General features: G+C 37.4%; 2 protein-coding genes across 2 annotated transcripts; both read right to left on the bottom strand.

Annotated features, from left to right (window-relative positions):
• Positions 1–681: 681 nt before the first annotated feature.
• Positions 682–2,246, bottom strand: LOC102218819 (heat shock protein beta-1-like). The gene is made up of 3 exons (XM_005810071.2): positions 1,707–2,246; positions 1,531–1,594; positions 682–1,127 (listed from the first exon to the last, which is right to left on the bottom strand). Exons 1-3 carry the CDS (start codon positions 2,083–2,085, stop codon positions 971–973), a joined length of 600 nt encoding a protein of 199 aa, XP_005810128.1. The 5' UTR covers positions 2,086–2,246; the 3' UTR covers positions 682–970.
• A 1,946-nt stretch (positions 2,247–4,192) lies between these two features.
• Positions 4,193–13,690, bottom strand: LOC102223931 (sushi domain-containing protein 2-like). Its single transcript, XM_014472925.2, has 16 exons — positions 13,577–13,690; positions 12,348–12,546; positions 12,117–12,268; positions 11,859–12,026; positions 10,012–10,186; positions 9,734–9,935; positions 9,189–9,274; positions 8,599–8,867; positions 8,393–8,527; positions 8,137–8,301; positions 7,680–7,928; positions 7,273–7,456; positions 6,547–6,641; positions 6,286–6,465; positions 4,810–4,906; positions 4,193–4,669 (listed from the first exon to the last, which is right to left on the bottom strand). The coding sequence occupies exons 1-16, from the start codon at positions 13,635–13,637 to the stop codon at positions 4,621–4,623; spliced, it is 2,466 nt and encodes an 821-aa protein (XP_014328411.1). The 5' UTR covers positions 13,638–13,690; the 3' UTR covers positions 4,193–4,620.
• Between the last annotated feature and the right edge of the window lie 285 nt (positions 13,691–13,975).

Raw genomic sequence — 13,975 nt, 5'->3', positions numbered from 1 at the left:
TGCATGGATGATTTACTGACTGTGATCTGAAGTTACTGCTCTTTTTATCACCTCATGCTTGTGGTGCTTAACAAACCATTCCTGGGCTGTTTTTGTTTTGTAGCAGGGTGCATAATCCTGCTAAAAGAGGCCAGACTGACTGACAATTTGGCCTTTACCAGTCTCAATCAAATGCTTTCACTTTCTCATTTTTATGATTGTCTAGCAACTCAGTTCTGAGGGAAAATGTTGACATGCTGCCGATATCTCATCCAATAACATGAGCCATGATGAAGAGATAATCAATGTTATTGACTTTGCCTGTAAGTGATCACAATTTTATGACTGATTGGTGTAAATGGTTAGTGTTTATGGTAGGAAACCAAAAATAATAATAGTAGAATTATACCACACATATCAGTTACCACAGATGACTGAAAGCTTGATAACTTCCCTTAGATGGTTGCAAAGGTTGTGTGAAAGCCTTTTAATTTTGTGCTGATCAATGAAATAGTATTTCTAAACAACTTTTAAACAGAAGCCTCCGCTTTTCTTGCTTTTGAACCACTTGGATGTAGTATTCGGTTTGACCTCTAGATGTCGGTGTTGACCTATTTGCAAAAACCCAAAAATACAGAAAATACAAACACACTGAACCACAGTTATAAAAAAAATCTTTTTTTATTTTATTTAGATGCCAGAAGCGTTTTATTATTACATTTGTAAATTATTTTATATCAAAGTAGCATTTTGATGATTATTCACCCCAAATTTTGCTAAAGAAGTCAGAAAACTAAACTAAATTATTTTTTTGCTTGAAAGAGGAAAGATTTAGGTTAAGTTCTTCAATTTTAAAAACAAAAATGTTAAAATAGTCTAGATGCTTTTTACGTTACAATATTTAAAACACGCAATATTAGTAAATAATCATATTAAAAGATTGACGCTGATTGATTTATTTTTTCTTTTATTACATAGCCGAGTCTTTGGCTCACTTCTCTCCATCTTCTGTCTGTTTGATCTGAACTGGAACAACAATCTCACTGTATGCGTTGCTGACAGATGTGCCGGAGACGGGAGCCTCTACAGACAGGACTCCATCAGACAGCGCCGAACTGATGTGCTGCAAATCTGCCCCCTGTGGCAACCTTAAACAGATACAGTTTGTCAGTATATAACAAACAGAAGTGCTTCACATTTGAGGTTGTTTTGTTGAGTGAAACCAAAAAAAATGTAGTAATAGTTTGTTTTTTTATGTCTGTTATATACTTTTCATCATCTGAGTCATATCCAAGTAGAGATTTAGATTTCAAATAATTTTTATTCAACCACACAGTTTGCTTCTGAGAGGAAAGTTAATGAAAGAAAAATTTGCTGCATGTTATTGACATATAAAGATATAAAGCCTATTGAGTTGTTGATACTTCTTTCTCGTTTTTGCCTGCTTCTTTAACTTGATTTTTATAGTTCATTTGTCAACAACTGTGTTTCATGAGCAGGTCTAATAATCAGTATAATGTGTGAAATGGATTATACTGTCAGACAACTTACTTGTATCTACGACTGAAGCACCTTGAGACCACTCCATGCTTATCCCGCCTCTCTTCATGAGTTCCTTGACAACAAACCAATTTTTCAAAGAATATCAATGTTTAAGAATAATATTTTATTGCAATTTTAGCAAAGATTTACTCAGAAATGTATTTTTAAATAAAGCAATACTTTACCTGATATTTGCAAGTACCCGTCCTTGGTTGTGATCGTTATCTCTTCTGGTGTGAAGTGATTGACATCTAGGGTGATTTTCCAGCAGTTCTGCCCGGTTTGGATCTCTGACACACCACACGTTACCCGTGGTATGTCCTGTTCACCACGGTGACTGGTCAATGGAGGCAGAAGAGGGGACTGAATGTACCCCGGCCAGGTGAAAGAAGAGAGCCTCTTCTTTGCCCAGTCAAGCCAATCGATGTCACCGGGCTCCAGGAAAGGAGGGAGCCCAAAGTCTTGAGCAAAGATGCGGCTTGGCTGGGTCCAGTTCGGGAAGGGTTCCCAGGTCACATCTCTACGGAAGATGGGACGAGGTAAAAGTTTGTTTTGCTCAGCCATGTCCTTGAAGATAACCTCGACAGCTCCTGTAGCTCCAACGCTGACGAAACAATAGAGCAGCTGTAGTTTATTGCTCACATGTAACAACAAGTGAGGAGGAGGTCTGAGGAGGAAAGCTACTCTGAGGTATGCAGTGCTGAACACACACACTTTATATATCTAGCTGACTCAATGTAGCACTTGCACAGCAGAAAGTGTGATGTAAGACATGAGAATGACTTGATATATGATGAGTCTAGGTGATGCTCCTCTGTTGCCCCGGTAGGTGGAACGAACAATGCTAATTATTTGTATTTATAACTCTTGACTCTTGCTGGAAGCAGCAAGAAGCCTGTTTATTGAGCTCTGGCCTCTGCAGTCTTGTCACATACTGGTGCTCTTTGTCCACAGAAACCACTGCAGTCTGTTATGTGAGGGAACAACGACTCATTTAAAGTCACACAGTAAACAAACAAGTTACTTCCAGTCACTAAACTAAACACTGAGCTAAAAACAGCAAAATAAGATTATCTCTGGATAATCTCTTTTAGTCAAAGAAAACCCAAACACATGGATAAAGTTGTGTTCACAGCCCGGACAAAGTGATGGATGAAGGGATTGGTGAATTCAGATGGCAGTGAGGAATTTCACAGTCGCATCTTTGTGGGCGACAAGTTGTTGAAGTTATGAAGTAAGCATCTGCAGGGAAAATCATGCCTTTGGAGAGGGAGGTATTTATTAGTGACTGAATATCTGAAGCTTTCTCAGTTATGCTCAAAGGTTAGGTCAGGTAAATGGTGAGTACTTATCTGGTAAACACATTCAGTGAAGCAAAGTGTAGATGAAGTTCAAATCTTTTTAAAATTTATTTTGACCAAACATTTATGTTTGTGTAGTGTACTGTTTTTGATTTATAGCAGTGCAGTACAGGCTTTCAACACGAATGAATAGATTGTTAAACATTGAAACTAAATATTCATGTGTAAAAACCATACAAAAATACTTGAATTAAGTTGAGTGAAACATTATTAAACATTCTGATGTGTAAATTTGGCATTTGACAAAATGTAACTCGTCAATGTTCTATGACTTTGTATTTTTGTGAAGTAAAACACTTTGAAATTCCTTGTTGCTAAAATGTTTTATACAAATAAATTTGACTGTTTGATTGTTTGAGTAAACTTGATTGATATGTTACTTTTTGTAGGTTTAAGTAGAATCTTTTGTTTTTTGGCATTTCTTACTGAAAACCTATAGAGGCTGAAGCTCCATCTTCTTTAAAAGTCTTTATGTCATCATCTTAAACATATTTTTTAAGGGTTGTTGTATTTTCTGCTTAAGAATAAAATTTAAATAAATGGTTAGTTCCTTTTTTAAATAAATAAACTGAGCAGCTTAGGACAGGTCTAATTTTGCCAATAGTGTCAGCAATGAAAGAGGTAAACAGCCCAGTTGTAAACACATCAGCAGCTTAATGGGATTCTGGCTTGAAGTTAGCCATGAGAAAAGGTGAAGCAAGAACCAAATGCAAAGAAATCAGGGACAGACTCTGAACAATTCAGAAAATGTTAACACTTTCTTCTGGACAAATGTAGGAGACACAATAACAGGATATTGTCTACAAATCAAAGTCAAAAGACACTCCAAATATTTCAGTCTAATGCATAAATTTAGGAAGACTGACTCAAAGTTTGCTAAATAGAGAATTATATCATCAGCATACAAGGATGTCCGGTGTTTCCTCTTGTTTCCTGAAGAGATTTCAATGTGATACTTCAGATGATAGAAAAGCAAGAATCGACAAAGACCCAGCTCTACAGTCTTCATGATTCATAGAGGACCTTTTGATGAAAACATGGTATGCTAGGAAACCCTTAGATGTTTGCTTTTTAATGTGTCAAAACTGTTTTGGTGGCAAAAAACAGGTCAAACTGATATAAAAGAGATTTAATTTAATGCAAACATGCTTAGATTATTTACATATATGAAAATGTTACTTACTTAAAAAATCCACAGTTAAAAAATGCACCCGTATATGCTTATGGTCCATATATGCTCAAAATAATGCATAAATAAAACACCATAAATTATTATTATTATAAATTAGTCCATAAATTATGTTCAGTTATCAGTTGCCAGAAGAAGTTTATTAGTCCTGAGCTGCTAATAACATTTTATGTCAAGTTGTAGAGAGGAATTAACTAACAATGAAAAACGCTGACATACAGGTAAGTATAATAGCTTTACAGATTTTTTTAAACCTAGACTAAATACATTCTATATACTATATTGAAAATACAGGCATTAGTCAAACACAATCTTATTCATAGTCATTCTTTAAAAATCAAGGGGCATTAATGATAAGTTAGATTTTTGTGTGAAAAAAATTGGCTTAAATTCAAAGTTTACCTTGTTTTTATTTCTCTGCTCACAAATACAAACTATACAGAACATGCATGTACCTTCTGAGAATGATCGATGTTTTCTTCCGGGTGTACATTTTTTAATTTTTCAGACCTGCACATTTTCAATGCAGATAAAATATGGCATTTAGAACTAGAGCTTGGAGGTATTACTTCTTTCTTCATCTGAATCTGAACTTTTCCTGAAACAGAAAGTGAGGCAAATTAAGGAATGGTAATATATGAAACCACAACAAAAAGTCAAAAAAAAAATCTTAGTGGACTTTAAATTCCAATATGTTGATGTATTATATTTTTTATGAAAGAAAGTTTAATCAATTACCTTTTCTGTTTTCTGGAGTGGAGAATTATCGTTGTTATAATTACAATCAGAGTCAATGCTCCAATGACCGAACCAGCAACTATTCCAGCAATGTTACCTGAAAAACAACAAGGATTTGAATTATTTCAGCAAGTAACTCCTCATAGTGGCAGCGCCTCAATTACAACTTTTTATTGCACTAATATTAAACAAATCAAACTCTAAAGATCAGTAGTGATCAACCATGAAGCCACCTAGTGTTGTGTCTGAGCACTGTGTCTACTAACTGGATGAAAAATATACTTTGCCAACATTTGAAATAATGGCAGCATATCAAATACCTCTTTAGGTTTGACACAGAACAACTATAATCCTAGATTTACCTATTTAGCCTGAGCAAGACCAATATCGGGCCTGAATTGTTGGATGGCCATTGCTAAGTTAAAGATGCAGAGCCCTTCAAAAGCTACAGATTGTTGTTCAATGAAATATACTTGCTAAACCTTTGGTGTGATATTAGTCAACGTTAACACGTTCTACTTTTATACACTGCATAACAACCATGGTACACAAAAAATATGGAGTTATATTTGTGTCTGAAAAACAGTGGACAAGTTTATGCAGGCAAAATAAAAAGAAAGCACACACTCTGAAAATACTAAAAATGGAAAGATCTTCATTTTACCAGGTTCCAGAATTATTTAACTTTAACTTCTAGTTTACAAAAACAGACACGAGAGTCTGAACTATTAATATGGGCAATTGAACACTATCGACATACTTTATTTTTATGTAAGGAAGACTAGCAGGACTTTTTTTTTAAATACAGGATCACATCATCGGCAAACAAGGATATCCTGCTTTCCTGTTTTTTTTTAGTTACATCCCTGTGATGTTATATCCCTCACTATTTTCAAATTGTCATAGCCATAGGTCCCAAATTATGCTGATGAGATCTCTTCTGTTTTTAAAAAGATTTTGTTGAAGTAGAGCCTGTTTATTCAAAGTATCCAAGAAGAAATGGAGGTAGAGAAAAGGGAGGAAAACATACAGCAAGAGAACCAGGATCAGGAACCTTTATGTTCCCCTACTGAACTGCATAATGATTTGAATTTCTGCTCATGAGAGCTGGATGAATTACTGAATTGAATCAAATAGGTTTACATTGAAGCCCAAAAATGTGAATGTGACTATATTTCATAAAGGACTCAATCAACAATTGCTTCCCAACCAAAATCATGTAAAAGGAATGTAGTAATGATTCATTTCCAATGTTTTGTTCCATGATTGAATTCTGAGAAGTTTCTGATTCAAGGAAATCAAGCATAGGGACAGTGCAATCTGTTCAAATAAAACACATGTTGATTGGAAGAGAAAACACCGAGAGACAAACTCAAGATCAAACTCAGACACATTTAGAGACACTGATTTGTTGACTTGTGAAAATCAAAGTTTCATTGTTTATTGATTCATTTTATTTTTACTGGCTTTTCATACTGGGAACACTGCAGCTTGCATCTTCTCCAGACCATTTGCCGTTACTCTGGCATGTGCGTTCCTCTGATCCACTAAGCTTGTAGCCGTCATTACAATAAAACTTGACCTTGGCCCATTGTAGGTAGGTGGTTCCCTGCTTTTTCCCATTAGCAGGTGGTGGGAGCCATCCACAGGAGATCACTGCATGAAATAAAAACCAACAATGTGACGCCAAGGTGGACTTAATCATGTAAATCTCTGAGGTTCTTCAAAACATCATACCTGGCTTCAGATCATCCACTAGAGAAACGTGACTCTGGAAAGAAACTCTTGTGGCATTTCCTATTAACGTGCTACGACCGACTAGGATGTCATATCTACAGTAAAAAAAAAAACACTCATGAAGAATCATACAACATTTCTTCTTTCAAACACAACCGTTGCATTTTGTTCTCAGTACAAATAACTTTACTTTTAAATTTCATTCAAAATACTTCAATGACCCCAAAGAGAAATTAAATGTTGTGACTCATATTGTTTGAGGTTCTTCTTTAAAATATTATAAGGAGTTACTATCTCACCTGGGGTAAATAACTTGTATATGTGTTTATTACTGTAAAGATTCAAAATCTTAATTGATACAGGACTCTTAAGTGCCATTTGTTAGATGAATAATGCAATGTGGCACGCACAGATCATTCACAATAGTGGTGTCCAAAGTCAGTCCCCAGTGGTTGGTATATAGCATGTTTAAATTTTTCCCAGGTTCAACACACCTGAATCAAATGCTGGGTCTTGTTGATGTGAACTAATGGAGCAATAAATAAGTTGTGTTGGAGCAGGAACTCATTTAAGTAGTTCATTGTTTGCTCACTTGGTAACTATAAAACAAGATTAAAGAGATTCTAGTGATGCTTGGAGCCTCATGGGTGATGCTTTTCTAACTTAAACTTTGCGTTGGCTCTGTTGCTGTTTTAAATCAAACTCTTTGTCATATTTTCTTCTCACCTGCAGAACTGAGAGCCCTCTCCAGTGCATATCGCAGCTGCCTGGGTGTTCAGCGGATCATCTGGATTCTCAGGGACAGAAAATACTGGCATAAAATTTGGATCATGTCTTGGAGCGAAGCAATATGAGTTCAGAAGGTATTCGGAATCATATGTAAACAAAGCGGATGTGTTTTCTACAGCCCCTGTAAGACAAAAACAAACCCTGATTAAACATACATACTGTTATTGGTGAAAGATTTACACAATATAGGAAGATTTCTAGTAGAATCTGTCCAGATTTTCTTTTTATTATTTATATTTCTATCTAAAAATACCTTATTTATTTATTATTACTATTTCCTTAAATTCTTATTATTCAATTCTATTAGTTTAAAAAACAACACATTATCTAAGGTTATCTCTTACAGCTTGCCCCAAAGCTGAACAGCTCCTCTGGGTTGCTGTGGTTCTGCACTAGCTGCCCATTGCTGAGGGCAAGGTCATCTCTGGCGTCACCATTCATCTTCCCCAACAGTCCCACAGTGGAGTTTTTGAATTCCTCCGGCAGCAGGACAGTGGTGGTCATAGTTTCACCCCTACGTCGCACCTCCACCCCGGCTCCAGATGGAAACATCACAGTTACATTTGTAGGGACGGGAGAAAACACAAACACGCCTGCAAAATATTTGGTAAGAGGAGACAGGAAACAACACACACTGCAGGGTTTTAGGTTTTTAACATTTGTAGTATCACTTAATTGCAAAAATATTGACATTTTCAGGAGAAATGCCCAAATTTGAGCTCTTTGTTGAATAAAACAAGGGAATATTTTTCTCTTTCGTTGTCAGAAGTATTAAAATATATGATATTAGTGAAATCTCACCGTGTAAATCCATCCAGGTCTGCTCTGCAAAGGAGAGGGTTTGCTGATTGCGCAGTAGCTCAAGGCCGTCATTCCTTCTATCAAGCCGGACCTCTATGATGTCTGACGACCCTTCTCTCATAGCTACAGCCGTCAACTTTGTTGCATTTATCGTTTTTTCTGAATCTGTTGTCACATTTAGAGAAAGAAAATGTTCATGTTCTGTGTGTTTTTCTTCTTTTATAGTTAAAATAGTTGGGAAAACTCAGCTTCTCACCCTTTACAGGCTCTGTTCTGCCTTGGACTGTCAGCTGTTTCTCCTCTGATCTGACCAGAGTGTATTCCCCTTTGCCATTGAACGAGTAGCTGACATCGTCAAAGGTAATAAAGTGTGGATCTCCAAACACCACCGCTGATATTAAACCAAAATGTAAGCATAAATAAAAATAATAGTCCTATTAAAGCTGCTCTAGCAAACTGTACCTGAGCTGGGAGATTGGTAACGCCTGCAGTCGCTGGAGGGCCGGTGTTTGAAGTAGTAGTAGCAATTGTCTGACCAAAGGCAGCAGTAGTAGAAACTTAGGACATCATAAACCCAGTGGGACTGTCCTGGGATCCGAGGGGGTTTCTTAAAAGGAGGCGACCCCCAGTCGTGGGCCCGGTCTGGAGTGCTACCGCCAATCGAGTCTGCTGTGAGAACCTGAGCACCGGTGCTGTCGTAGCAACACTGTTGTCCTGCTGCATATTTAGGACTGGAGAAAGGAAACAACACCGAATGTTATTTAATAGCGGAACAGCGGGAATCATCACAACTGACATGAATAAAGGCTTGTGTAGTGAATCTATATGTTTCACATCGAATTGAGATAATGAAATAAATTAACTTTTCAACAATATTCAAATTTATTAGATCGATTAACCCAACATTTATATTTGTAGAAGCTGGAAAAAAGCACCATCCTGTGCATGCTAACGGGAGAACATGCAAACTCCAGATATACCCAGTGAAGCATTTTTGTAATTCATTTTCAGCCTGTAGTGAAGCAGCCATGTTTATCTCAACGTGGACTCACCTGGCTTGTATCGCCCTCACACAGTGGACACTCCCAGGGTGGTATGTGCACACACTCCCTTTCTCTATATCACAGCCATAATCAGTCTGAGGAATAAAGAGAAGATTCAATCATAACTACCTGGTAAACAACACAACTTCAGAAAAGAAACCACACTGTTCTGTGCTTTAATGATCCACAGCAGTGACCTTATAATAGAAATAATTTTATGGTTTTGAACTCAGTAGTCGTGTTTGTAGGGTAAACATGTTCTACCTGCAGCATGCTCCTTGTAGATAGAGTTCTCATAAATGCTATAATTAGAGAGATACCTCTTCTTGACTTTGAACTGAGGAGGATTATGCAATCATAAACAGATCAACCAATTACACATTGACTTTGAGCACCAATTCAGATTCCAGGACTTTGAAGTTCATGAGTTTCTCTTTCTTGAGTTGTTCAAATTCTTCACTTTTATTTTACTACAGAGATGTTTAACGCTCAGTCCATGTGCTCTTGGGTTGCATAGTTTTTTATTTGGTTCTCAATATCTTGTCTCCACCTACATGAAACCTCCCAGTGTCTGCTCTTGCTTGAGCCAGCGTGCATGGGCAGTCGATGATCTCAGTGAGGAAGTTTGGCAGCTCGTTTTCCAGCTTGTCCCAGGCTAAGCACTTATCCAGAGCCCATCCTGTTGAGTTCTGCCTGAAGCGTTCCTCTAGATGCCAGGCCAGAGCGTGATCCTCACTCCATGCAGCTTGGACGTTCCTGAATAAAACATACAGGCAGAACAGCTTTTACACTGAAAGTCTTGGATGATGATCTTTGATGATCTTGAACATACCACATGCCGTCAGGGTAGTTGCTTGAGCTGACACGAAGGGCACCAAGCTCCCATCTAGAAAAATCTCCCTCTGCTACTTTGGGTAAAAACTTAAAGGAGCCATTGTTGGGGTGATCCTTGGTAAGGGAGTACAGATACCGCCACTCACCCTGCCAGGACTCTGAGTACGGCTCCCCTGTCGAGAAACACTTTTTACAAAACATGTTTTCCTAAAATGCAATGATCACATACAGTACCATAAAATGTATTCACATTCCAGCAAAGATGTCATTGTTTTATCATCTTGCTACCACAAGCTTTGATGTAAAAGGCTTGTGCAAAATTCTGCACAACTGAAGTAAAGAAACTTTTATTATTATTATTTTTGCAACAATAATAATAACATATATCTGTAACCTACTAATAAGTCATGGCTCCCCACGTAAACTGAGATGCCAGGCATGGAGACTATTAATAAGAGAAGCAGCCAAGATTACTATGCTTACTTTGGATGAGCTGCAAGCATCCACAGCTCAGGTGAGAGAATTTGATGACACAGAAACTTTAAGCCATGCATGTCACATATCTGGCATTTACAAAAGAGTTGAAGCCAGAAAGCCATAATTGCATTGATCACTTTTGAAAGAAAGTGAATTATGGTTCCTTTTTAAACTTCCTAGCCTAAATGCAAAACACAATTCCCCAGTGGCAAAATGACAGTGAAATCACCCTGAAAAAAAGCATCACGCTGTAAGGATTCTCCCTTTTGTCAGGGACTGGGAATCTGGTCAGACTGAATGGGAAGACGGATGGAGTCAAAGGGCAATAATGTAAGAAAACATGTAAGAGCTCAAAACACTTGAGATTGATGTGCAGCTTTGATCAAATCACATTCAGTCCAGACCAAGACCAGTCAAGAGTTGAAAATTCTATGTGCACAGATGTTTTAAATCCAATCCAACCAAGATGTGCATAGCTGGCATCTCAAATGTATTGAGTTAATTGATGCAAAAAGTGACTCTTCACAACAAATTCTGCAGAGTTACATCAACATTATGCTGAGTCGATTTGGTCCTTTTTCAGAATTGGCATTAATTACAGAGTTATTTCAACAATAGTTTGAGTAGTTACAAGTTTCAAGTGTTAAAATTACTTATTATTGTTATTATTGTTGAAATAACTCTTAAAGAGTTAAATTAACACCAATTCTGATAAGGACCAAATAGAGTCTGCATAGTGTTGATTTAACTCTGCAGAATTTGCTGAGTATAAACCATCATGTACAACAGACTTTTCATATTTTTATTTGTAAAAATAAAATATGAAAAGTGTATTATTTCCCTGCTTCTTCGTCACTAGCCAAAACTATTAGTGTTTTAGTCTAACCCTAAAAGTCACAATAAAATGTGTTGAAGTCTGGTTGTACCTGTCATGTTCCGTGTTTTTCTGTGTGTTTATTTTGAGTTTCCTGTGTATCTGTGTCTCCGTGTTGTCCTGTCTCCCTTTGATTACTCCCAGGTGTGTCTTGTTTCTGTGATTACCCTCCTGTGTATTTAGTGTCACCTGTGTGTCTGTGTCTTGGGCGGGTCCTTGTCTAATGTGCGCTCAGTCCTTCGTGTGTCCAGTCGTAAAATCAGTTGCTACCGCCGTTGAGCCCTGGCTTCCGCTCAGTCGTGCTGCCTGTGTTTTTTGGACTAGTTTTGGACTATTTTGACTTTATTTATCATTAAAACAGCCATCATCATCTCACCTGGGTCATCTGCGTCTTCCTCACCACCTCTCACCACCGCAATTCATGACAGTAACATGAAGGAATGAAAACATTTAAAGTGTCTGAAATCCTTAATGTGGATATATATTTTTCTTACCTGTCTCTTCGTATCCCCAGACCTCTATGTTGACCTTTTCTGCATTGACTAAAGTGGTATTCCATGTCATCTGTAGATCGCCTCCAACATTAGGCGTTCCATAGTACTGCCACTTTGTTGAGTTCACCAGAATAGCTTTGAATTGAGAAGCTAACTTGCCTGTGTGAACTACAGCAGCACATGTGGATAACATTTGACCACCAGTTATTGAACAAAAATACATTTTGTTTTTATTCTATTATTCTTTAGTTGCAGTACCTGAAAGCCATGATCCAGCTCTGTTGAATGTGATGCCGCCATCTGAGGAGATCTGCAAAGAAACCCATCCGGTTTCGTATAACAGTGGGGAAATACAGTGGCCTCTACCATCTCCATCCACATACCCTAAAGTGTTAGTTTTATTATCAAACCTGGCAATTGAAAAAAAGATTGATCAGTTGATTTTTAACTAGTTTGGGTCAAGTATTAAGGAGTAAAATAATTTCCTACCTACAAACAATTTCAGAGCTTTTGTTGAAGTTTGTATCAAGGACAACAAAGTCCGTCCCACCCAGTATGGACCCAGAGTACGGAGACGTGTTTATACAGTACTCTTTGTAGTCAGAGCAGCAAGATCCAAGAGACCCACATGTTGGGTGGCAGGAGCAGGAGTCTAATTTTTTCCCACAATTTTGTTCACACGTCTCTCCTGTCCATAATAAAGAAGATGAAGTAAATGTAAATGCACAAAGTTATGCCTGTATATATTCTGACTGGCTTTGCAAGGTGCTGCATGTCAAAAAAAAGTTGCAAGCAAGACAGATTTTTATTTTATATTTTTAAAATTTAAGCATAAAGACGTATGACTTAAGCATCTTCTTGTGATGCCATAGATGATCCAACGGTCTGTGTTTTGTATTAAAGTTGGGATACTTTGTTTCTTAACAAGAATCTATTTGAATTATTATTCATATAGATTCATATTCCCACCTTCATTTAGACACATTTGAAAAAACATAGATAAAGTTTTGTGTCTACGAATGACACAAAACACATAAACACATTACTTGTTTTTGTGAATGTCTTTTCCTCCTTTTGCTTCTCATTAATTTTAGCAAAAATGTTTTTTATACAATTTGTGCCCTGGAGACTTAAGAGCTATAAATGTAAGTGTGCAAGATAAAACTTTGTGTCTTCAAATTTATAGAACGTGAATACTTTTGATCCATATTTACTCTCAAAGACAAAATTGTTTTTGTTCTGAATTTAGTAAAGTATTCCCTGTAGATCCGTCTCAGCATCATAAATTAATCCATCCATCCATTTTCTTACACCCTTTGTCCCTAGTGGGGTCAGGAGGTGCTGGTGTCTATCTCCAGCTACGTTCCGGGCAAGAGGCGGGGTCACCCTGGACAGGTCGCCAGTCTGTCACAGGGCAACACAGAGACAGACAGGACACACAACCATGCACACACACACACACTCACACCTAGGGAGAATTTAGAAAGACCAATTACCCTGACAGTCCTGTTTGTGGACTGTGGGAGGAAGCCAGAATGCCCGGAGAGAACCCACGCATGGACAGGGAGAACATGCAAACTCCGTGCAGAAAGATCCTGGGCCAGGAATCGAACCCAGGACCTTCTTGTTGCAAGGCAACAGTGCTCATAAATGAATAAAATAAATAAATAAAAGAAAATTGGATCATTCAGAATACCCATAATGCAGGAGATACTTGCCTAAAGTTTTGCAGATATATGAAACCAGAAATACAAAAATCACTGCTGTTGATCTTCTCATCCTGGCAAAGTCAGATTGTTAGCTCCACTCTCTTGTCTGCGACAATATTCTCACTATGCTGATGTGCTCAGCATTTTTCCAAACCTTGGCCCTGGCATGAACTTTATATACCTTCCTGTCAATCACTAACTAGGAGTCATTATTGCGACATTTTCAGCTGGACACTCACGTGTTCAACTTTGACCTTCTCTCGCTTTAAAAAAAAATGCTAAACCTGATTATAAATGTAAGATAAGCTCATTGCATTAAGATAAGATAAATTAAATTAAGATAAATTAAATATGCTGATGCATTCAGAAGCATTTTATCTAAGAAAAAAAAGACAGTAATCAACAATC

This window comes from Xiphophorus maculatus, chromosome 8 (assembly GCF_002775205.1).
Source record: "Xiphophorus maculatus strain JP 163 A chromosome 8, X_maculatus-5.0-male, whole genome shotgun sequence".
NCBI classification, from domain to species: Eukaryota; Metazoa; Chordata; class Actinopteri; order Cyprinodontiformes; family Poeciliidae; genus Xiphophorus; species Xiphophorus maculatus.
This window is presented reverse-complemented; position numbering and strand designations above follow the sequence as displayed.